At 47.8% G+C, this 23,853-nt stretch overlaps 1 protein-coding gene across 1 annotated transcript; it reads right to left on the reverse strand.

The window, feature by feature from the left end:
- Nucleotides 1-391: 391 nt before the first annotated feature.
- Nucleotides 392-12,103, reverse strand: SPRY4 (sprouty RTK signaling antagonist 4). Its single transcript, XM_054079755.1, has 2 exons — nucleotides 11,956-12,103; nucleotides 392-2,118 (listed from the first exon to the last, which is right to left on the reverse strand). Exon 2 carries the CDS (start codon nucleotides 2,070-2,072, stop codon nucleotides 1,173-1,175), a length of 900 nt encoding a protein of 299 aa, XP_053935730.1. The 5' UTR covers nucleotides 2,073-2,118; nucleotides 11,956-12,103; the 3' UTR covers nucleotides 392-1,172.
- Nucleotides 12,104-23,853: the final 11,750 nt, after the last annotated feature.

Below are 23,853 nucleotides of genomic sequence, written 5' to 3' on the forward strand. Positions count from 1 at the left end.
GCACTTTTGTACAGAGAAGGCAAAAGTCGAACAGCAGCAATAGAGATGGGGGAATGGGTTGCACTGCGAGAAAACACCATTCTTCCCCAAACAAAAAAAAATTCAGAAATCTTAGTATTTAATGAGCAAACAGGAGCTTGTTCCAGGAGAGGAGGTACTGAGTTGATATCCCTACAAAAATACACCTGTGTGCAGCCTAAACGTAGGTTTTTGTGACTTCTTAACAGAGCTTGAGAGGTTGAGAGAAACAAACACTGAACGTCTTAACTTTGTGGTGTGAGTGAAGATCCCCTTTGCTCCAGCATGGGGGGAGCAAGCACACGCCTCGAGAAAACGGGATTCAGCCAACATCCTTCTGGAGCGGGTTTGTACTGTCGATGTCAAATTAATATTCCATTGAGTGAAATCTGATGCTACGGATCAGCTTACAGCCAGAACAACACGATGTTGGTCCAACTGCCTCCACACATCCTGCTGCTCTTTGTCCCACGGAGGGAGCAACCCTGCTACCACCTTGCTGTGAACGGAGGGTCCCGAGCAATGCAGCCAGCAGGGTACGAAGAAAGCAGCGTGCCTAAATGCTGAGACCCTTAAACAAGTGAGCGTTATCTTCTGTCTCAAAATCTTTGAGGGACACAAAGCTTTGGAGAAATGTGTACTTCATGTGCAATTGGCCCTTCTAACAGCGCGCAGGCAGGGAAGGAGGGAGTTAACCCATCACCTTCAACACGCTGCTGGTAGCAAATCGAGTTTGGAAGGAAAGCGAAAACAAGAAGCCCACCCTGAATGCGAATCCAATGTAGCTTTCTGCAGCCGGGAATGGGTATTGCTTGTGCGGCTGTGCCTGCCAAGCGAGCAGTCAGTGGTTCTTGTGATATGCAGGCATGGTGAGCAGCTGTCCGTCTGAACCAGGAGTTTTTAAGCAGCTGTACTTCATGATATACATAGATTTCAGCCTCCACTCTGCACTGTTAAGATTCCTCCTTTGGCCCCATCTACTTAAATTTTGACTAGTTCCAATACCCTGAATAACCCAAAGTGCTTCAGTTTGTGGCTTCTGCTTTCTCTGAAGGCAAAAGGCTAACGTTTATCCTCAGAACACAGGATATTAAAAAGAGCCAACACCACCCCCCTCCGTGGAGCGTCCTCCCACTCCCCATCCTCCCAAACCATCAAAAGGGCTTTTCTGGCCTGCTCGCTTTGCTCTCTGGCAGTGCCTTACAAATGACACTGTTTGTATTTTTGCATCTGCATCCGGGCCGGCTCACTTGGTCGTAGCATCTCTGGGACAGCTTGACGCAGCCGGTAGCTGGCAGGTAGCAGAGCAAGCAAGGGAGCACCAGGGAGAGGGCGCTCATGAAGGACCAGCGGGCGCAGCAGTTTGAGTGGGAACAGGAGCAGGGGTGGTCGGCACACGTGCCCTCGTCATCCTCGTTGGTGCAGTGGTAGAAGACGCCTTTGACGAGACACATGCAAGTGGAGTAGTTGACCAGGTTCTGTGCCGAGCAGAGGCACTCTTGGTTGCACACCCAGCATGAAGGCAGAGTCCGGGGCAGCGCGCACTCCTTACATTTGCATTTCCCACAGGCTTCGCACAGTAGAAAGTGCTTATCCAGTTCCTGAGACACAGGTCCCTTCAGGTCCAGGGGTTTGCAGTTAATCGCCTTGGGCTGAATGCGAACTGCTCTGGGGGAGGACTGCTCCGCCACGGGCACGGGCGCCATGTGGTCCAAGAGCCTTTGGTCTGAAGATGTGCTGCTGCTGCTGCTGATGGAGCTGGGGCGTCCGCTGAATGAAATCCAGGGGTGGGTGACATCCTGCTCACATCGCTGCAAGTGCTGGTTGGTCAAGACCGGTTCATGGGAGCCTCGGGGACGCTTCTGGGCTGTCAGCTGGGAAGCAGTGGGGTTGTCGCTGTAGTCGTTCTCTATGTGAGTTGTCTTCATTTGGTCAATTGGCAGAATGGTGAGCGGATGCTGCAGCCGCCCATAGGGGATCCGACTGTCCAGCAAGGGCTGGACCATCACAGAGTTGGGGACAACCGTGATGTTGTGGGGAATCCGGGGCTCCATTGATAAAGCAGTCTGATTAATGGTGAAAATTCCACTCTTAAGTATCCTAGGGGAAGGAAAGGAGAAAGAAAAGGGGCAGGGAGGAGAGAGAGAGCGCATCGTTAATGAGTTACCCTGCAACCCCAGCCCAAACAGGGCTCTCTGCTGAGGTTGGTTATTATGCAAAAGCTCTTACAAGGTAAACTTCAAGGGAGTCAGAGCACTTGCTCTGGTATAAAGTGCATCACTATTCCTTTGCTGCTCTTTTTCCTCTCCCTATCCTTGCCCATGCACAGCTCCTCTGGTCCTGCAAGGGCTACCGTTACTGCAAGCTCCTCAAGTGCCCATCCCTCATTTTTCTGAGGGGAAGCACGTCTTAGGGTCACCAGTACATATTCACAGGTATGTTTGCCAGCAAACTGCCTGGAATGACACATCGAAGGCTACGGGATTTTAGAATCATAGAATGGTTTGAGTTGGAAGGGACCTTAATGATCATCTAGTTCCAACAGCCCTGCTATGGGCAGAGCCACCTCCCACCAATTTTCCCCAACTGACCCCGATCTCTAAAAACCTGATGCAAAATTGTGGCTCTTGGGAGCACTGGCCTGGTACAAAGATGCTTCGGGGTGTGGGGCTGAGCACCTGTTCTTGCTAACCCAGAACCTGCTTGCGGGAGGGTGGCTTGGCTTTGGTGAGGAAGCGTCCCGTCTCCATCGGGAGCTGCTGGTTTCAAAGCCTGCTTTCACCCTCCCGCAGGAGGTGGAAGTTCTTGCTCAGCAGCTTGTTTGGTTGCAAACCAAGGTGGGAGAAGTAGAGCTCTTGGGGAGAGCACACGCACGGGTCAGACCAGATGTGTGACCTCACGCAGGTAATGAGGCGCTCTGCTTCAGAACACGAAGTGGACCAATATTTAGTTTCCGTGCTGTTTACTGGCTACGCTAGCTAAGCCGCGCACTGCCGCCGCAGTTTCTAATTTCATTGAAAGAGTACAATTTATCCTGGAGTCGATCCAAGGATTCAGCAGTGGCGTAGGACAAGAAACCACAGGAAGTAACTAAACTTAAATCAAAGAACGGAAACGACTTGGTTCAAATTTAGAAAGTGCACATTGTTTTCTAGTGGATGTGCCATTTCCTCACGGGGTGACCTTTATTCATAAGGAATAGAATGCTGGAGATCAGTGTAAGGACGCGGTGAGGAAAGCTTCAGAGCAAGTTGCAGGAGAGGAAAAGCTTCTGGTATCAAGAAAAAGGAAATAGAGAACAGCTGAAGGCATTGCCAGTTGTTTGTGTTCAGATAAACAAATCAACCTTTTCCAACTGCACAGAAGATTTTATTATTATAGCAGTCTGGAAAAAGATCCAGAAGAAAATGCATCCAACTACAACCAAGTCGCACACGAGAAGCGTGTGTGAGTAACTGCACATGTTGCTCCTGCAAGAGCACCTCCTCCCCTAAATTCAACACTCTACAGAAACTGGAGCATGAACTGATTCTGCACTTTGGGAAGGAAAACGGGAAGTGCATTATTACCCAGTGAAAAATGTTTCTAGAGTCCCCTATTGTATTTGTAAATCGTTGCTTTGATAGCTCACTTGGCACTCGAGGGGCTGAAATCCTGCCAGATCTCCCAAGATCAGTGGGTTGAGGGCGGGGAAGGGAGCCCAGAGTGCAGCGAGTGGTCAGTGCCGCACATGTCGCCTCCGCGCACTGGCACCGCGTCCTGCCTGCCGGGCTCCGTTTTTCCTGCACAAGATGAGCAGGAAGAAGCGCTTTATCTAGCAGTAATGACGATTATTGTAATGCAGTCCTTATGCTGTTTCTCTTCGCGAGTTAAAATTCTCTGCTGAGCATTAGCCATTCGTTTGAGAATTTGTATTTCATTTTTCATCACTCACTGACATCCCGACTCACAAGAGAGTTTTTAAGGCATCCGTTCCTATTAACTGCATTTAAAAAATAAAAGGCAGCAATGACAGCTGTGTGGTGTGCAGAGGGGTAAAAAAATTCTTTTGTCCATCAGAATCCAGCGTCGTGACACAAAAAGTCAGAGCTGAGCTAAACAGTCAGTCCGGTGTCGGCTGCGTGTTGTGTTTGCAGGAAGACTTCGATTTCACAGGGTTGGTTTTTTTTTAGGAGAGATGCAGCTGTTCTGGCTGATGAGAGTAAATGCAGCAGAGCCGATATTAGATGGAAGGTGGCTGAGGAAATGGTGGCACGCTGAGCGATGTTACAGCCTGTCTGTCTGGTCCTTCGCGTCACCGGCAGCGCTGCCTTCATTGCCTCACTAAGGTCTAGCACAGGGCTCTGCGTTTGGGCCTGAACTCAGTCCTGCTCGTTACCAAGCCTCTGGGGTTCGGTCCCTTCATGCATGGGTCATCATTTATTTCAAGGTGCACCGTGTGCCAGCACATGTGTGGAGGAGAGCTGTTTAGCCCTTGGGCAGCATCCGCTGCCTCTGTCGACGCAGAGGCTGAGTTGATGCTGATTTCCCCTGACACGGCAGCTGTGAGCCAGGGTGGAGCATTGAGGGTGTTCTGCGTCGCTGGTGGTACTGCACAGGAGCCCCTCGCCCTGGTAGGAGGGCAGCGCCTCGGGCACAGGAGCAGCACACGGGAGCTGGTGTTTAGGTATGGTTGGAGGTGATGGTCTCCAAAAGATGGAGGTCTTTTCCATCCTAATGATTCTGTGATTCACACTGACTCTGTACTTGCCCAGTCTGCAATTGTCCAGAACGAGTGATGGCATCACATGGAAGTTACATCATCAGATTAATTTGGAGGAGGATTATAGCCCCAAGCACTCTCCAGACACCCCTGGTAGGCAGACATGGCCATATGCAGGTGGACGTTAAAGATGGCTTAAGTGACATAATGCTAATCAGGACATCCAAGTCAATTATCACAGAAAGGAAATGAACCTTGGACTAAACACCACACTTTAGGACAGCTAATATTGAAAATTATTCATCATCTTTTTTTCATTTTAATACTGTTTCAGATTTTCTTTCTAACAGGCAAACTGTTTCTGCAGAGCAAGGGGAATGGAAGCAGAAGCCCTGACATGGCAAGACTTCGCAGGTATTTGGTCACAGTATCTACTTGGATAAAACCTCTGGAGCAAAGACAACCAAAGAAGACCCAGCTCTCCTAATTCCCACACCCCTGGGCACAAGGTCTCTCTTGCTGAAGATCACCTTTCAAACACCATATATACGCACCTCTACCAGTTCTGGTGCTAGCACCACACGCGAGCCTTCACTTTGTGCCCTGCCCGTCACTCCTGAGCGGAGGGTTTCCACAGGTAACTGATCTCACCCTTCAAGCTGCTCTTAAGACACATAAATTTCTGATATTTGTGGAATTCTCCAAGGACTGTGACTACCTTGCTGCTGCTGGACTTCTCACCAGAAATTTCAGTGGAGCAGTAAGATTGCTGGCGACAGATCCGGGTCAAACATCTTGAGTGCAGGACTAGAGAGTGAGCTGGGTGGTGTTCATTCTGCAAAGAGGCTCTCCTCCACTGGGATCTGCCCAGACGACAACAGCGATGGTATTTTATGGTGTGGCTGCTTCAGTTTTTGTGTTTGTGTGCCTCGAACACATTTTTCCCTGAGCTGTTTCTGCTTTAAGCTTTATGTCTGCACCCCATGAAAAGGGGTCATCAATAAAGCAAGTCATCCCTTCAAACACAGTCTGTTTGCAGGCAAATATAAGGATACCAGATACTACTGTAATCAGTCATGAGGAAAGATGTCCATTCAGCAGCAGAAAAGCTCCTTCCCACACCAGAAGCAGGACACCACGCCCTTCTTCACCTCTCCTTCTTCACTTCCCCACCAGGAACCCATCATGCATAAGAAGTTCTTGTCAGCAAGGACAATATTGCCTTGGGCAGCAACATCGGTATCTTAGAAGCTTCAGCTTCTGTTCCAGCCACATGACCCATCAAAATCAGTCCTTAGTGTGACCTGGAGGAACTTAAGACCTTGAAAAGGGACAAGAGCTGAAGGAATGTAACCTTGGGGCTCTCGCCTTGGCTCTGAAGGTCTGTGCAGGTGAGCAAGGTGGGGTTCCGAGTGGTCAGCTGTGTCTTGGGGTTGCTAGTGCTGCCTCAGATGTTGAAGTGACCGAATCCAGCACCAAGCACATGGAACGGGCCACTGTGTGCCTGAAGCAGCCCTGGGTAGAAGCGGTGCCAAATCTGAGCCGCTTTGGTTGGGAAGGAAGGCAAGAAACCATAGGCTGAGCAGTCCATCTCCTCTTTCCCTCAACGCCCACTTCAACTAGAGTGCCTGAAGCTGCCTGTTGAGGCCACTCGGGCTAAGCAAGAAAGGGGTGGCGACTGGAGATGAGCTGCAAATGTCAAACCCCAGAGAAAGAACATCTCTGCTCACAGGGTTCATCTGCTGTGATAAGAAAGGACTGAGGTTTGTGGTGCCAGTGTTGAGAACAGAGCTTCTCTTTCAGGCAATGGCAGTTGCGTAATGCTTGCAGATATTGAATCAGTGGCTCAGATGGAACAGACTTAATACATCAACACGCGCCATTTAAAGGAAATTGTAGATTTAAAAAAGAAAAATGGAAGAAGAGATAATCATAAAATGCACTAGAATTTAAGATACTTAGGCACCATAACTCTGCAAAAGCTACAAAACTTTATCTAGTGCCTTTGTTGTCCACTCTAGTAATCCAAATTACTGCAAACTGCATTTCAACGGAGTAAAAATGCCATACAGAACACCTATAAACAAAATCAGTTTGTCTTTGATCATCAGTAATTACAGACGCATTATAACAATAACACAGGCACAATTTGCTGGTTGCAATTGTAACCAATTTTCTGAAAGTAGACAATGGGAAGAAAAATTTCTACGTTCTTACACGCATAATAAATTTAATTTTCATTTAATAAATCTTTAGAGCTAGGTGAAACAATGATGTTCTTTTCAAAGCAGGAATATCAACAAACTCCCAAGTAGGGAAGACTTCTGGTCTCCTGTACCATCCAAGGACTGCATGGTTGCCACCACATACAATTTTCAAGTCAAAATACACTTCCTTCCAAGGGAGTAAAATTGGACTTGAAAGTCAAGTTCACAAACGTTCTACAGTGCTTGTTTCAGCTCTTCACCAAGACATTGCCAATGTAAAATTACTATTGTACTCGATAATTACAAGTCTTACAGTTGTAGGAAACCAACTGTTATTTTAAAGTGTTTGGATATTATTTCAGACTCGAAAGTTTTGTAAGAATCCTTAGTCATAAGAAATTAAAACTGAAGTGATCTTTTGTTTTAATAGGGTTTTAGACTTGCCTACATAACCTTATAGAATGCTGCATTCTTGTAGGCAACCCTGTGAGGAAGTTCTACAAGCCCCACGAAGCTCATTCTCATTAATGCCTTCAGGATAATTTTTGAAGTAAGAAGGTTCTAGTGTCTTTATTTTCAAAGCGGAGTTGGATAACTTGTCTTCCAGTTACTGAAAAACAAAATGGACCTTGCTTTAAATATTTAGTGAGTGCTGGCACACGCGATGTTTATAACTGCCTCAGTTACCTATTCATTAATAATTTTAATAAGTTCTGTCTCGTGTGTCTAACAGCATGCTAGATGTGCGTGTTAACAAAAGAATAGTGAGAACAAGGGACTCAAGACTCCGGAATCACACCCTGTGTGGAAGCAGTTCTGCAGATCCCAGCGCTGGGGAGCGCACTGGTGTGACTTCGAGACATCCCCAGTGCCCCCAGTCCCAGGGAAGTCAACAGGAGTACAGGAAAACGCACTCCCACCTCCTGCCCACCCTGCTCCAGGTACAAGGTACCACGGTTTTGCTAACTCATTTCTGACAGATGCAGAAAATGTCAACAGGAGATGGTGCTGTGCAGACATCTGAACCCACTTGTAGATGTCATAGGAAAGAAAAGCCCCAAACGGGGTGCCAGGACCATGTTTGCTAACAGAAAGACCAACAGTACGATCAGAGAAGTAAGGTAGCCTCTGCCTTCTGTGATGTCTGAAGAGCACCAGCGTCGGGAAGAGCTGTGTGCCCCAGCAAAGTGAGCCTTCTCCTCGGATTGCTGGCACTGGATTGTCTTGTGTAGGTTCTATAACGGGTTTCCAAGCTTTCCAAGGATTTCCCAGGTGTTGAAGCATCACAAGCTTTTGTCAAGAAGCGATGGAAAAATCACCCCAGAGAGATGAAAGGCTGACTGGAGCCATGCCCCGGGTCTGTGGTGGGACCTGAACTGCTCACCTGGAGTTGTGCTGTGGGTCAGTGAGGGGGAGGGGATACACCAAGGACCTCAGAATCTTGTCACCTAACAGCTGGATCGCACCTCCTCTCGGCTACCGTGAGGCAGACCTGTTGTCACCCATGCAAAAGCTGAACTACAGCCTCTGAAAGAGAGGTGACAGTCGCCTCGCTCAGACCGTCATCTTTGTAGTAGCGGTTGCAGTAAACGTATTGCAGAAATGTGCTTATTTTCTTTGCCAGGTGGGACGCTTGGATTTCTGAGACAACAGGGCAACAGGAAGAAAACCAAAAAAGCAGCAGAATCTTTACAGATAAACCTGAATACAAAGAAATTATCCTAGCTGAAAACAACATACTTTGAAGTAGGAGTAGGCCACCTTTACCAAGGTCTGGGCAACTCAACACCACTCAGAATTGACGGTAACCAGTACAAAATTCCTCTTATTTATCACTGCTTTTCAACAATTATGACTATTCTCTCTCCTCTGGCTTTCTATACCGTGTAACCAAACCTTATCTAGAAAGCCTTGATCACAGCTGCATCCCATGCGTGGGGAACACGTATGAATCCTGTCCAGACCAGCAACTGCCAGCTCCTCTCTGCAGGGTGGGAAAGAGGGAGATACCCAGGACACGCGCTGAAAACTGAGCCAAGGAGTCTGCCAGGAGAGCTCCCCTTGCTGTCAGGGAGTGCTTGCAGAGGGAAGATCTCTAGGGCTTCGCAGAGAACGTGGGGCAGGTGGGGCAAGGAGCTGCTGGCCAGGGCCAGTGGGTCAATGAAGGCCTCGCTTCCCCCAGTCCCAGTGGAGGAGGAGCTGATGATAAAGGAACAAATCCTGCCATTGCCTTTGTTTGGCGCTAAGGACATCCTCTGGTCCAGACCTCCCAGCAATGGAAGGGACGCGCTGCCACTGACGGAAGTCAAAAGGCTCAATAAAAGCTTTTAATGAGGGAAGACTGCCCTGGAAGTTAAAGGAGACCTTTCAGTAAGCACATGTTTTTAATGTGTGATTAAGAATCATACATAACGTTCGAGTTCATTAAGATGGAGTTAGGCTGACTGAATTTTGAGTCAAGCTGTAAATGCTTTAAAAAGAAGCTCTTTTCCATAAAGCATGCATTAATATTAACAAAATATTGATATTGATGCTTTTTGTCCCCTCCTCAGCACTTCCTCTGTCTAAGGACAGCCAGAATTTTCTCTATGAGTAGCAACTAAAAAAAATTAGAAAGCTTATTAGGGAAACCTGCCATTTTTCAAACAAGACACTCAAGTCTTCCCAGAACCTGGAAATTCAGAAGCTGGGAAATGAGACCTGTAGACTTTCAAGCAGTTTCTCTCCAGCGAGTGTCTGTTCCTATGGCGTGAGTGCATAAAGCACATTTTGGCCCACTAACGTTCAGACCTCTGGGGACTCCAGTTCCTCAGTCAAGGCTTTTAATGAATAAAAACATTTATTTTAAGGCCAGAAAAAGAAGCTCAGATATGATCTGTTGAGCTAAGGGGACTAAATGCCATCCACATTATAAGGATTTTATTTGTTCTTAAGGAAATGTATCGCATTGTATTTAAAAAGCATAAAAGCCAATACTCATTCAATGGTTTGCCTTTAAAAAGGTGGTTCTGAGTACTGGGCTGAAGTTGGAAAATTGTATAGCAATGCGGGTAATGATTTGTTTGCTTTTATGGTTAATATTTTGAAAACTATCAGAACTATGAATTAATTATTGCTGTGGTGCTGCAGCGGTTGTGAATTTGATTTCACTGAAGTCTGACGACAGGATTTTTTGGGGAGAAGGATTGCTTTTTGAGATGTAGTTCCTAGTATGATTTGGGAATTAGTCATGATTCCATGAAAACAGCTTTTGTTTTGCTGTTTCAGGAGGAGAACAAATAATTTCCCCCCTGCACATAACCTCACGGAGAATTTCCAAAGGACTGCAGTATTCAGAAATAGTCCTTTTAATTTTATAATACCAATATAGAGTCCCTTGTAGCAACAGAAAACCCAGTAGCCCATGGAAAATGGCACATTTATCAATGAGACATCCCCAGCAGGGTTCCAATAACTGAGAACAACCCCTCCTCCTGCTATCATTCATTTTTACATGGAGAAGGGGGAAGCCAGTCATCAGGATCATTGTGATTCAGTGCACAAATTGTAGCTTTATTCTTTAAGCCAAAATAAAGAGGGGGGGAAGCCTTAATATTGGGGAAGCGGGGTTTCTCTTTACCCAATTAAGCAGCAATTCCCAAGCTGATTTTTGACATGCTGTACCCTTCCATGGTATGGAAGAAAGGCAGCAGCTGAAGTTTTATAGAATCTAGAACGTGTCTTTTCCACTCTGGATAATTCAGGGATGGTTTCCCTTTTCTCTTGCTCTCCTTCACCCTTTTAAAAAAATCTTGAGGCTATAAAAGATTTAAATCAAGAAATCAGACCCTTTGTCACTTGAAGAAAAAAAGAGTGAAACCTTCTCCTCCTGTGACTAACGCTGATATTCATTTGCACTGCTGTTTCCAAGGTCTGCGCTACCAGTCCTGCCTCCTTCTAAGACCTTTGTGCCTTTTTTATGCCCCTTTCTGCTTTTTCCATTTCCCTTCTCGTAATGAATTTTCAGAACATGTCGTCTCTAGGCTTGTCTTTCTCCTGTGACGCCAGGACTGGTACCAGAATATAAAATCCTGGCTTATCTTTGCTACGCAGTTGGTAGAGAAGAGCAGCCAAGACAGGTTTTTCCCTCCATATCCAGGATATTTCATATACCTGTATGAAATGATTCTAGGTACACATTTTTATTGCTCATCAAGCCTTTAAAATTCCTAATCCATCCAGATTTAAACCTGAAGCACCTAAGTGTGCAGCAAGACAGGGAATAGAACAGTTGTGGAATAAGGCACTGAGGCCAAAGGAAAAAAGAAAAACCCACAGTTGTATGAAACAAAACGCTAAAGAGCAAAGGTCATGCAGGAAAGATCTGACACACCAGTGGCTGATCTCTGAAGTGTCCTATTATGGAGACAGCTCGGAACTACCTGACACTAACAAGACACAGGGCTTTAGAAAAGAGAGGAAATGCGTACCATCAGTCTTCACATTCCAAAGCAAGAAATATCCAATTCTCATTTGGCAATCCAGGTGACAATACATTTATGCTGCCTTTTGGGGGAAGGAAGAAGGCATGAAGGAGAGGACAGCCCATCACCAGAAAGAGAAGCCTTATTTTGCTATAAAATCCCTGCAAATAAACCCGATGCAAGTATGGTGAAACCTGCCTGCCATGTACGTACAGCAAATGCAGATGTTGATGTAACAGCACAGATAGAGAGGCATAAATAAGAACCACAGGGACACAAATGCCAATTCTGCAAGAAAGAGGATATTTCTTCAGAACCCAAAGTCTCCTTTCGGGAAGCACCGGGCAGCTACGCTCCGGCTAGAATGATAGATAACTGACGTTAGAAAAGTCACTGTCAGAAATATGGTTATGATCGGCGATCTTTAAGGGATTGGATGAACACATCTAGAAAGAGCACAAGATCTTCCCTCGGGGAGCAGGCGTTATTTATTTAATTTGGTTTTTTTTTCCCCCTACTTAAAAAGATTTAACACTCGCTCACAAACAGAAGGTCTCGTACTTACTTCAAATAATTCAGCTAAGACCATCTCTCCATAGGCGAGTTAATCCCAGCGCGGGGGGCGGCCCCGGGAGCGCGGCCGGAGCCGAGCAGGGACCTGCGAGCGCTTCGCTGTCAGCGCCGGCCGCGATGCTGCAGCCGCGGCTGCCTGGGAAAATGGCTATTTTATGAATGGGAGGGCAGCGGCCGCCTCTGCGCATGCGCTGCTGCCCGGCTCAATGAATGGGTGGGAACCGCGGCGCCAGCGCGCACGCGCGGCTGCCTTTTATGAATGGGGGCCGGCGGGGCTCCGGCGGGGCGCTGCGGAGGACGGAGCTGCTCGTGCTCCCCCCGCCCCCCTCCCCCCGCTTTCTCTGGTTTTATGAATGAAGGGCAGGCGGCAGCGGCGCATGTACCGCGCCCCCCGCCCGGGCTGCAGGTAACCAAGGGGGGAGCAGGGGGGCACCGCGCTCCCGGACACCGGGGGGGGCACCACCGCCGACCCCCGCCCCGGCAGCCCCTCTCCGAGCGCCGCTGTTAGCCGAGAGCAGCCCTGAGGCTTCCCTGGTCCCCCCCTCCCTCCCTCCTTCTCCTGGTCGTCGTTAATGGAGAGCAGCCCCGAGGATGTCCCAGTCCCCCCCTCCATCTGTGGTCCCCCCCCATCTCCCGGTCACCGTTAGCCGAGAGCAGCCCTAAGGATGCCCCGGTCCGCTCCATCATCTCTTGGTGTTCCTCCTCCATCATCTCTGGGTCCTTCCCTCCATCATCTCTAGGTTCCCCCCCCCCCCCATCATCTCTAGGTTCCCCCCCCCTTCCCTCCATCATCTCTAGGTCCCCGCCTTCCTTCCATCATCTCTAGGTTTCCCCCCCCTCATCTCTTGATTCCCTCCCATCTCCCGGTCCCTGCTCGGGGGGAGCAGCCCGAGGACGCCCCGATCCCCGCTCCGTGCCGGGGGCGGACGGGGCGCGTTAGGTTGGGGGCTTTGGGCACTCCTGGGTTTGCGGCTGCGAGTGGGAACAGCGGTTTTCCTTCTCAGCGGTGGGAACGGTGCTTTTCCTGCCCGGGGAGCTGCGGTTCGCTCCTCTCGCCGCAGTACCGTCACGCGCACCCCCCGCTCCCACCGCGCGCTTATGTGTCTCGCCGGTAATATCGAGGCGAAGCTGCCATCGCGCCCCACGGCTGTGTTTGCATGTCCTACACACAACGTGTAGGTTCGTTTTATGGCCCTTTTCCCTTGAGAAGGTAAGGATGGAGCTGTGCAGACCGCACGAACCCCCCAGGAGCAGGGAGAAGGTCCCGCTTCGGGGAAATGATGCGATTCCTGTGCTGTTCCCAGCTTTGCCCTTTTTTTCCATGCTTAGCTTTTTGTTCGGCTTTCGGTGTTGGCCTCATCCTGAGCTCCCTGCAGGCAGCGCAGGATCTTGGAGGATGCGCAGCACACAGCTGCTGGTCCATGCTGGTGAACGCCTCGCCCTGACTCCGAAATGCCCCTATGCCCCTCCGTTCCATTCGGCAAAGGAGAACATCCCCCAGTTCTCCGCTGGTGCAGAAGCAGCCGCAGGCTGTCTCTGTGTCGCAGTGCATCAGGATCCTCGGAGGCAGCTTGCTTTACACTAAAAATGCATTAAGAATAGCGATGTATTTTTAATATATGTGACATCTTCAGGGTACAAACCAAGCCCCTTCTCATTTCCTGCCGTATTATTTAAAAGCTTGCACAGCACGGAAAAAATGCCTATGTTATTTATTTCTTTAGTGCTACAACATTGCGTGTTGTTGCAGATATGCCCCACAGAAAAGATTTGTCCCTCTGAGAACGTCTGCTCCACGACTGCTTGTTTAGTTCTGCATGTGTTTGTCTCTGAGGGCAGCGACCTTTCCAAGTGGGAGCAGCGTTCATGGGTCACGGGCAAATGCAATTGAACAAGGGAAGGACGGAAGGAGGAGACTGTCTAAGGAACAGCTTATCTGAGTGGGCCATGACACATAACTAAGCTTCAAATATACAAGACTGATGCTTGGGTTTGAGAATAAATAGAATATGACTGTTGAAAATGTTGCTTTGCTATTGGTTGTGTCCTTTACAGTGTAATTCTGCTTGGAGGAGAGAGAGAGGCATAGAAGTTCTATGTTTGTGGTTTTGGAAAGTGGCAAATAAATGGATAATAGAAAATATGCAATTGAAAAATCTTATCTATATATATAGAAGAAAAAATTCATTTTGCTCTATTTAGTGGTCAAAACCAGCTCAAAGCTGAGAGATTCAAATGCCTGGGCAAAATAGTCTGCTCTGATCCCATCATTTTTCACCTCTAGTATATGCGTAGATTCTGAACCTTGCTTTGAGCTTTGCAGTGTGCTGTCACATTGCGGTAGTGAGGGAGTCAAGCATCTCAGAATGAAAGGCTTTTATAGTTGTGTATTTCAGGGCCACATGTGCGGTGCGTGCAGGGGAAGTCCTTTGTTGCAGAACAGTGAGCATCTCCCCAGGAGACCCCGGCAGCCGATGTGGCAACTGCAAACTGCTCTGCAGTAGCAAAGGAGGCTGACACTGTAATTACAGCGCAGTCGCAGGCAGAGCCCAGCTGGACTGTGCGCTCCCGACAAAAGCCCCAGCAGCAAAACTGAGAAGAGGAAGTAAAAAATATTGTTTGTGTGTGTGGAGAAGCAAGGAGGAAATGGGGTCTGGCAGGATGGTTCTAGGGAAAGAAAACTTGGAGAGATAAAACTGGGAATAGCGCTAGTATTGCTGCAAATTGTACAAAACCTGTTTGAGCATAGCATTCTGAACTGGTAAATCTTCGAGTTAATTTGTCTCTTCTTCCTTCTAGCCCTAATGCATATTTAAAGCGTATTTGACATTCTTCCCTATGGACAGAGGTGTTTCGTGCTAGAGCTTATTGTGTTTGCTGCACTTGGACAGGTACGGCTGCTTTGGACTGGGTTCCTCCAAGCTCCTGTTGGTACCAGCGGGCCCTGGTCTGGGTTGGGGGTTCAGGAGCTGAGCTGGGGGTTGCTAACGCCAAACCCTGGCGTGAGGGTGGTGCATTGATCACCTGTGCTCTGCAGCACCTGGCTCTTGCAGCTGAGGAGCTGGAGATGCGCACGGTGCTGCGATGGGCTGCGATGTGCCCGGGAGGGTGGGTGCCTCTTCCCACCTCTGCCTGGTGCTCTACTCTGCTTGTCAAATCTTGTAAAAAGAAGATTGTGCTACTGCTTATGAGGTTGAGACTGTCCTTGTAGTGAGAGCTCTGTGAGGTTGATAGAGAGAGCCAGGGGGAGTGTGACATTATCATTGTGGGATTCTGGAAGCCGAGGCTTTAAGAGAAACACCACTTATCCTGAGATGCGTAATATATTTGTACATGTTGGCAGAATCAGTGATACAGAACTCTACGTTCCTTTCTTGTGCAGGAAATTAATTGCTTATTCATTTCATGCACGTTTAAACCTTGAAATGGCTGTAGATTTTTTGATTGTGATTTCTTCACTGGGATGGGTTGTGGCACTGCCACAGTTGCATTGCCTGTAAAGTAAATTCTTTGGTTTTGTTCTTGCACGTGTTGGAAAAGCTGAAAAGTTGCCTGTGCTTTCTGATAAACGCTACAGCCTTATCTTCTGGAGGGCTTTGGGTTCCTTGGGCTGCCAGGTTCAGGTCATACTATTTGTTTTATTGAAACTGTGTAGAGCAGCAAAATATTTGTCCAGCTAACGTAATACTGCCTTTTCCTGGAACCTCCAGTATCTGCCTGTCTCGTTGTCCTTCCCAATGAGGACAGAAAATACTCATCATCATCATCTATCTAAGCAGTTTGGAGTCATCTTTTTATATGCCCTGTAATTGGTAGAAGAACTATGATCATATGCACGTTTCAGCCCAGAGCTGGTTATTGGAGATCCAGATTTGATTGTTCGGGTGGAAGACAAATTCAGAGAGATATCAAGACATTCAGCTCTGGGTGGCTGTAGTTCCCGTTACAGCCAGTGTGTTTAATGGAACACGCGCTTCTTCCTTTGGGCTTTCCAGTTTGCGTTTCTCACAGTCACAAAATTATTGTATAAAGATTTAAATAAAATGCCGTAAGCCGAACCCTGGGGCTTGTTCAGAGAAGTCAGGCTGCCTGGCCAAGCCGCCTTCTGTTTAACTGTGCTCCCGCTTGCCTGGCCTGAGAGAGCCGGGTCTATGGAGAGCGCCTGGCAGCCGCCAGCAGCCGGCTCCTGCGCTTGCCTTGGAGCGGCTCGCGCTGGAACGTGGTTCTCCAGAGCTGCCTCCGCTGCGAGTGTGGGCTGGCTGGTCTCCAGGAAGGGCGTGGGTGTCTTGGCCAAAAGCTGGCGGTTTAAGGAAATGCATGGTTCCTAATCTACCATCAGAAAAAAGCAAATATGCAGGCAATTTAGTAAAGTGAAAGTGCAACCCCCCGGGGAACGTGTAACTTGTGCTTCCGAGACGTTTTGAGCATGGAGCTGTGTTCTGTCTTAAATCTTTGGTCACTTGGCATATTACTATCTTTAAGCTGGATCAAGAGCAGATGTGTAGACTTTGTCTGCTGAGGTTTTCGTGTACCTCCAAATCCTTTCTGGCTGGCGTCTGTAGGCTTAGAGTAAGTCAGTGCACAGGCAGCACTCCCGCGTGAAGGAGTAGCTAATTCCCTGTCTAAACTGATACTGCATGTGGAATTTTCTAATTTGCAGGCGGTGGGTTCAAGGTTTTGCAGAAGAGGTGGTTTTTAAACTTGGCCTTGCTGCTTGAAACCAAAGGATGCTCTTATGGATGGCTTTGCCATCTGTTGGTGATACAAGGAGAAAAACCTTTTCCTTCCCGTTACTTGTTTAACCATTTCTGTGTATAAGGATGGAAACTGTAAATTAAAATTTCCAATTAAAAATGAGGAAGGGGAATTGCAGTTTCTTATCACCTTGCTCTTAGAAATAGTTCATAAAACCTGGATAACCACACCTTTGTCTTTTAATCCGTTGAGGTGATGTGCCCCTTGCATGGAAATGCATTGCTGCAAAATCCATCTAAGGCAGCATCATATGTTTCTGATGATTTTGATGCTTGTGATGCTTCTAGCCATGGGCAGAGTCGGAAAAAGTAGACTTTCTGATTAATTTACTGCTGTATTGTGCCAAATATTTGTCATACATATGTGAGATAATTTGTTTGGATGTTGCTGTAGGAATTCTTATCCCTTGTGCATTGCTACAGTGGTTGCTGTGCTGGTCTGTTATGCCTGGAAATAAATAAGAAGTAGGAGCGAAATGACAAAACATTGGCAGAATGGTGACTGCTACCTTGGCAGTGGTATCACGGCTGTCAGTCACAGCCTGAACCAGGTCCCTGTCGAGATGCCAAACAGAAATTGGGTGCTATAAAACTGATTCCAAGCAGAAAACAGAAGGGCCTGCTTAGGTACAGGTATCAGGATTGGGTGCAGCTCTTACAAGGTTTTGTTTGGGAGCTTTTAAGATCAGTGGAATCTGGGAGGCCTGGAAATGACTGAGCTCCTTGCTCTGCAGGAGACGCCACTTCCCAGGAGCTCCCTTTGGATTGCATCCCCACGGCCTCCGTGGGAAGTAGGAGAAGAGCCCACTGTTGTGACCTAGCAAGGGGTGAGTGGGTGGCAAAGCGGACCCTCTGTTCCTGGTGGGTAGCGCTGGGCCCATCTGTGCAGGGGTACATCGTGAAAGGGTGTTCCTGAGCTTTATCTTGCCGCCTTAAAATGCGGCAGCGCGTAGCGGGGCCTCTCCCACAGCCGGGCTCCCTGACACAGGGGCAGCGCATCCTGTTTTCTTGTTATGAAACTACTTCATAAACTCTGTAATCCACCCTGGAGGTGACTAAGTGTCCTTATCTTTGTTGGAAATGAAGCTATTGCAGTTGTCTGCTCCTGTGGCACAGATGAAAGGTCTGGGTTTCCTCCTCTCTTACAAGGCACCTGTTGCTTGCATCCAGACATTACTCACATCCTCGAAGTCACATCTTGTTTGGCATAATTAACACTCACTGCGCTTCACTTCCTTCCTTCCCTCATGGTTTTGCTCTGTGGCCTTACCTGTTGCGGAAAAATTCTGTGATATTTTTGAGTAGTCACACAAGGAATGCAAATCAGCTTCGGCTTTGAGGGCCTCGGCTCGTGAGAGATGAGGCTGTTACAGTCTGGCTTAAGGGATGCTCCTTAACGCTGAAGTGGTGCTGCGGCCACGGTCTGTGGTGGGAAATTCTGTTGCCCTTCCCCAGGAGTGGTTTAAAAAACATGAAGCAAACCTCAAGAAAAGGCTGTGCAGCAATCCCTTGCCACAGTTGGGAAGTTGTGCTCAGAAAATGGGAAGGTCTCCGTCTTCGATGGCTTTGTCCCAGAGGACCGAGCTGGGTGCACCCCAGGGTGATGGACGTGCTCCCAGGCAGGGCGAGGTGGTACTGCTGGTAATCCACATCAGCTTTTAATAACAAAGGACCTGGTTTTAAGTGAATAATTTGATGTTTATGAATAATTGGAGTGACTGAGGCTACACCCTTAACCAAACCTTGAGCTGAGCGAGGTAGGATCAAGTGCAAAGTGAAAGGTAATGAGGAGTTTGGAAAGGCAGTCAGTGTGAGGAAGGTGGAAGAACAGGATTCTTCAACACGGAGTGGAAAAAGGAGATCCTGAATGAGTGAAGAGCATGCAGAGTAACTACCGTGCTCCCTTTCCGCATCCCATCAAATTACTTGCGACTTGCCCTCTCTCCAACAGGAGCTTCCCTGCCTTTGCCTCTTGCTGGCTTGTTCCTTCCTTCGCTTTCACTCAGATTTGGTGAAAGCAAGAAATAAAATGCATTTCTTATTGGTATCAAGCCAAAAATTAGCATCAGAACTGGCCTTCACTCAGGTACATTGCTTGACAGAAATCTTTGGGGTAGAGAACAGATACAACCTGTTTGTAACAAATAAACAGGATTCTGAAGCTGCTGTGATCATTCCCACTGTCCGACTGGCAGAATAACAGCACTTGTTATCAGGCAGAGGCTCTGTAAATCTGACTTATGGATTTTCCCATCACAGGCTCCAGGTCTGAAACCGGATCCACTCAGCCTTCGCCCGAGGGCTGTGGGTTGTTTTCCAGCCTCGAGGGCTCTGCCACCTGAGAGTAGGTCTGTGATGGCCCCATGGGGAATATTTCCAGCTGTTTCTGATTGAGTAGATCATCTCAAGGACCGTAAGTTGTGAATATTTCTTCTTTTATTCTGGATATTTATTTACAGTTCAGGTCAATAATCTCCAGAAACACAATTCTGCTTACAAACGAAATTCCTGGGCTGCATTCCCAGGCATTCCCATGTGACTCAAGCATTTTTAGCAACTAAGTGAACAAATGCAAACATATTTTCGGGGCGGTGGAAGCGTTGGTACTCACAATCTCTGTGAGTGCCTGGGAGCCCTGTGCGAACAGCTGGAGTGGGAGACGGAGTGGGATGCCTGCGCCCACCCTGCTTCTCGCTTGCCCATGGAAGGCACTGCCTTCCCCAAAGCTTTCTCCAGCTCTATCTGCTGGTCTAATGAAGTCTTACCTCTCCCAACCAAGCTTGCTTTAGCACCCAGTGGGTCCATCAAATGCACTTATTTATAAAATCCTTATTTTGTAAAATGAGGATAACTCGCTGCCGTCTTTCGGAGAGTTTTCCTAACTCAGTCCCTGATCTTCGGTGGCCAGGGGCAGCCGAGGCTGTGTGGATCCTAATTTAGCTCATGGAGGGAATTTACAAACAACAAATCAACATAAGGCAACCAAGGTGCTTTGTTTTCCCCTGGTGGCTCTGCTGCCTTCTCCTGAGGGGCTGGGGCAGCGCGGAGCCCGGGGTGCTGGGGGGCTGTGCCTTGCCTCAGAGCCACGTAGGTGGGGGGGATCGGGCTCTCCCTGCACGATCAGCTCCGATACCCTTATTGCTCCATCCCCCACGATTTTTTCTTTCATGGGGTACGGCAGTAGAAAAAAAAAATTAACTCAGCCGTTCCCTCTTTGAAGTATTGCTGAGTGTTAGAAAGTCACATATTTGTATATAATTACCATATTCTAGCACTTAAGTATTTTCCTGACTGATTTCCTCCTGTCCCTGCTTTGAAAATACCCAGATTATATCCATTAAACGTTATAGACTGGAAAATATATGATTTCAAAGGAATTCTTTTTTAATACTTAAACCCCACTTTTCTTTGTGGCCTTAACCTGTTACCTTTCACAGAATTACTGGGGTTTAGTGTTTTTGTTTTTTCTTTCTTTCTTTAAAAAACCCCTCCAGCCCACAGCACGCCCGACATTGTATATCAAAATGTTGTGACAGCTCCGCTGGGCCAAGTGCAGCAGTCTCTGCTCTGTCAAAATACCCGTCAGTTCCTCGGGGTTTGCCTAATTGATGGTGCGGTAATGTGGAAACTTAAAATGGGAAGAAAAGCAAGCGTTAAATGATTTGCCTTTAATGGATATCAAAAAGCTTTTTTTCTTGCTTTACTTATGAGATCTTTTTTTGGGCACCTTCATGTTCTTCTCTGCTGTTCTCTGGTTCTCTTCAGAGTTCTTTGTTCCTGTGCGTTGCGGATCTTACGGATCTCAGAGATCGCAGCTTGAAGACGAACAGTCTGGGCAGCAAGCTGCAGGCGAGGTGTTTTCCTCAGTGTGGTAATTGGCCCTTTCCACTGATGAACAAAAAAACCAAGATAGTATTTGGAAGCAATAGGTTTGCTTTTGCAAGACGCGTTTCTGACCTTGCAGGGGGAGGCAGGGAAGCACCGCGTGGGTTTGGGGCAGGTGGCAGGAGGATTACAGCACAGGACCCCGGCTGTGGTTGGAGAAACCCAAATACAAGAGAGGGGGTGTACATGAAGCCCTTCTGCAAGCTGGTGCCGTTTGGGGGTAGGAAGTGGTCAGCTTTGTACTGCATTGTCAAAGCAAGCTGTTAACTACTTGAGTGCAATATTGACTTTAAGGTTCAGAGGAGGATGTGCAGAAAGGTGAAAATATGGGTCTGACTGCCGTGAGAGGAGGCAGCAGCTCGGGGCTTGCTGGGCTTTGGAGCTGCTGGTGCTGCATCGCCTCTCTGCCGGCTGCAGTTTCTTCTGGGCCCTTCCCAGGAGCTGCATTTCCAGGCCAGCCTTGGGCATCCCTGATGGTGGCTGGCCTGCCTTCTCCATGGTCTCACTGCCACACCGTTCATGGTTATCAGGGTTTCTTTGCACCTGAAAATCACAGAATCATGGAGTGGTTTGTGTTGGAAGGGACTGTAAAGTCCATCCAGTTCCATCCCCATATGGGCAGGGTCACCTCCCACTGGATCGGGGTGCTCAGTCTGACTCCTCCGCTGCAGTTTAAGGCTGTTACATCTTGTTCAGTTCCCACTTGCTAATTAATGTAATAAATTAATGTTCAGCTGATGACGTCCTTTTGGTTCTGTCCCTCCTTGGCTTTCTGTTCTTTGGGTATAATATGGACAGTTTGGGTGAAGTGTCCACTAGAGCCTCACTTTCCTGCTGGGATGGGGAGTTGAAGTGAGGCTGATTAGCTTGAAGCACAAGGAAAAGCGAGCTTCACTTTGTTTCTTTTGAAATGGGAAATTAAATTAAACAGTAGATGATGAACAGGATCTAATTGATTAAAAAAAGGCCTGAACAGACACTGAATCAAAGGAGTTTCTCACCCAGGGCTCCCTGCAGAGCTGCTTTGGCATCACTGGGAGCACCCATCCTCCATCAAGCCAAGGGCACTGCCTCTGCGGCTCCAGCCCGGGGCTGTGAGGCTCTGCCGTCCTGTGCCAAGACTTGGGAGGACGTGGGGACAAGCAAGTGGAGTTTGCTGATCCTGTTTTACGGTGTTTTGGTTAGCTTAAAAATATTTTGTTGTGAGAAACTCCAGATGGATGTGAATGTTCTCGGGGTGGAGGGAACAAGTGAAGGGAGAAAGTTAGTCATGGTCCTGGCAGGCGAGAGCTGGTGAGGACAAGTGCTGAATGATGCACAGGGGCAAAAATAGCCTGAATTTCCAGCGTAATGGGATGTGACGGTCAAGTTCCTCCGAGGGAAAATACTCTGAGGTCCTTGAGCACGTCTTCACAAACGCTTTGGTACACAGCACAGTGTTGGTGCTTTTCTTATCAGGGGGAGGGAGAGGCAGATGGAAAATGCTTGGGAAATGTAAAGCAAGAGAAGAGAAACTGATGTAAAAACATTTAAGGGCTTATCAGGCCATGATTATAGCACGGATGAGACACATATTTCAGTCCAACCTAAAACTCCCACTTTTTCACTTTGAAAGCAAAGTCTTCAGTCCATCTACTCATAGAATCACAGAATGGTTTGATGTCAAAAGGACCTCAAAGTCCATCCAGTCCCACCCCTGCCATGGGCAGGGACACCTCCCACAGGATCAGGGGCTCCAAGCCCCATCCAACCTGGCCTGGAACCCCTCCAGGGATGGGGCAGCCACCCCTGCTCTGGGCACCCTGGGCCAGGGCCTCACCACCTGAACAGGGAAACATTTCTGCCTAAGATCTCACCTCAATCTCCCCTCTTTCAGCTTCAAACCGTCCCCCCTCCCCGTGTCGCTGCCCTCCCTGATCCAGAGCCCCTCCCCAGCTTTCCCGCAGCCCCTCTCAGCTCTGGAAGCTGCTCTGAGGTCTCCCCACAGCCTTCTCTTCTCCAGCTGAACAGCCCCAACCCTCAGCCTGTTCTCATACAGGAGGTGCTCCGGACCTCACATCATCCCCGTGGCCTCCTCTGCACTCGCTCCAACAGCTCCACGTCCTTCCTGCGCTGAGGACTCCGGAACCCAACACAGGGCTGCAGGTATCAATCTATAACACTTTCCAAGACTGTTATGTCTGATATTCTTTGAAAGGATTAATGTTAGAAGGAAAAAGCTTTTTCTAGAGTTTTTGACCTGCTTATTTGTTGATTTTATGAATCCCTTTTCATTAAAGTATGTGTTGAAAGCCCCTTAATATTTCACTTCAAAACTTGTCTCAGTTATCAAAATCATTAGAAATGGAATGGTTACAGTCTGGAAATTACTCTGAATTTTCATAATCTAATCAATTTTTGGCCTGCAGAATTGTCAGGAATATTAAATTCTGGGCATTGATCTGCTAATTGAGATCCCTGGCAGGAGTTTGGCAGCTGAAGAACCCCTGATAATTTTTTGTCGTATCTGGACGGAGTCATTCATATGATTAATAAAGTTTTGTATTTGTCCTACTGATAAGATCCCAGGGGTATTTTGGACAGGAGGCCCTTGTCCAGCTGCTGTGGATTTGGCTGAAGGACCCTGAGGCTGGAAAATCCCAAGGTCGTGGGGAAGGTTTTGCTGTTGCTCTTTAGCAATTTATATTTTGCTGTTGCTCTTCGGAAACTCGTAGAGCACTGAAACCAGAGGTTGAATGGAAGCCACCACCTTATTCCGTTTCAGTTTTCTGCATCCCAAGCAGAACCTTACCATTCAGCCACAATTTTTTTTTTTTTTTTCTAAAAAGATACACTTTTGGAGGATATTTCGTCCCTTTTTTGTCCCAGGTTTTCTTATGAAGCCTGAAATGACTTGTCAAAGACGGTAACGTTGCTTTTGCTTTGGAACTGAGTAAATTGCTTAAGGACAACCCTAACTTGGGCCTCCCTTGCCCGCTCTGCTAATTCCTACGGTGTATTTGTGTTAGTAATGGGCTTTCTTTTATTATTCTGTATTTGATGATCTTGGTGCTTAAAAACAGAACTTATTCAATGTGGATGCTGCAGTATCCTAGAAAATGCTTGATGTTTTGTCAGTGGGGTATTTGCAACAGGCGTGTTCTGGCCGTGGTTTTATCCCCATTTAAGGTTTTCATGCCTTAAGGATTGGGTAGACTTTTGTAATGGAACAGTGTGTATCTCCAGTGGAAGTGTTTTTGTTTTCAAAGTCA

This window comes from Cuculus canorus, chromosome 14 (genome assembly GCF_017976375.1).
Source record: "Cuculus canorus isolate bCucCan1 chromosome 14, bCucCan1.pri, whole genome shotgun sequence".
Lineage (NCBI taxonomy): Eukaryota > Metazoa > Chordata > Aves > Cuculiformes > Cuculidae > Cuculus > Cuculus canorus.

Bases quoted from the DNA above. Each gene is read 5' to 3' on its own strand.
- SPRY4 (XM_054079755.1), bottom strand. From the start codon at position 2,072: ATGGAGCCCCGGATTCCCCACAACATCACGGTTGTCCCCAACTCTGTG.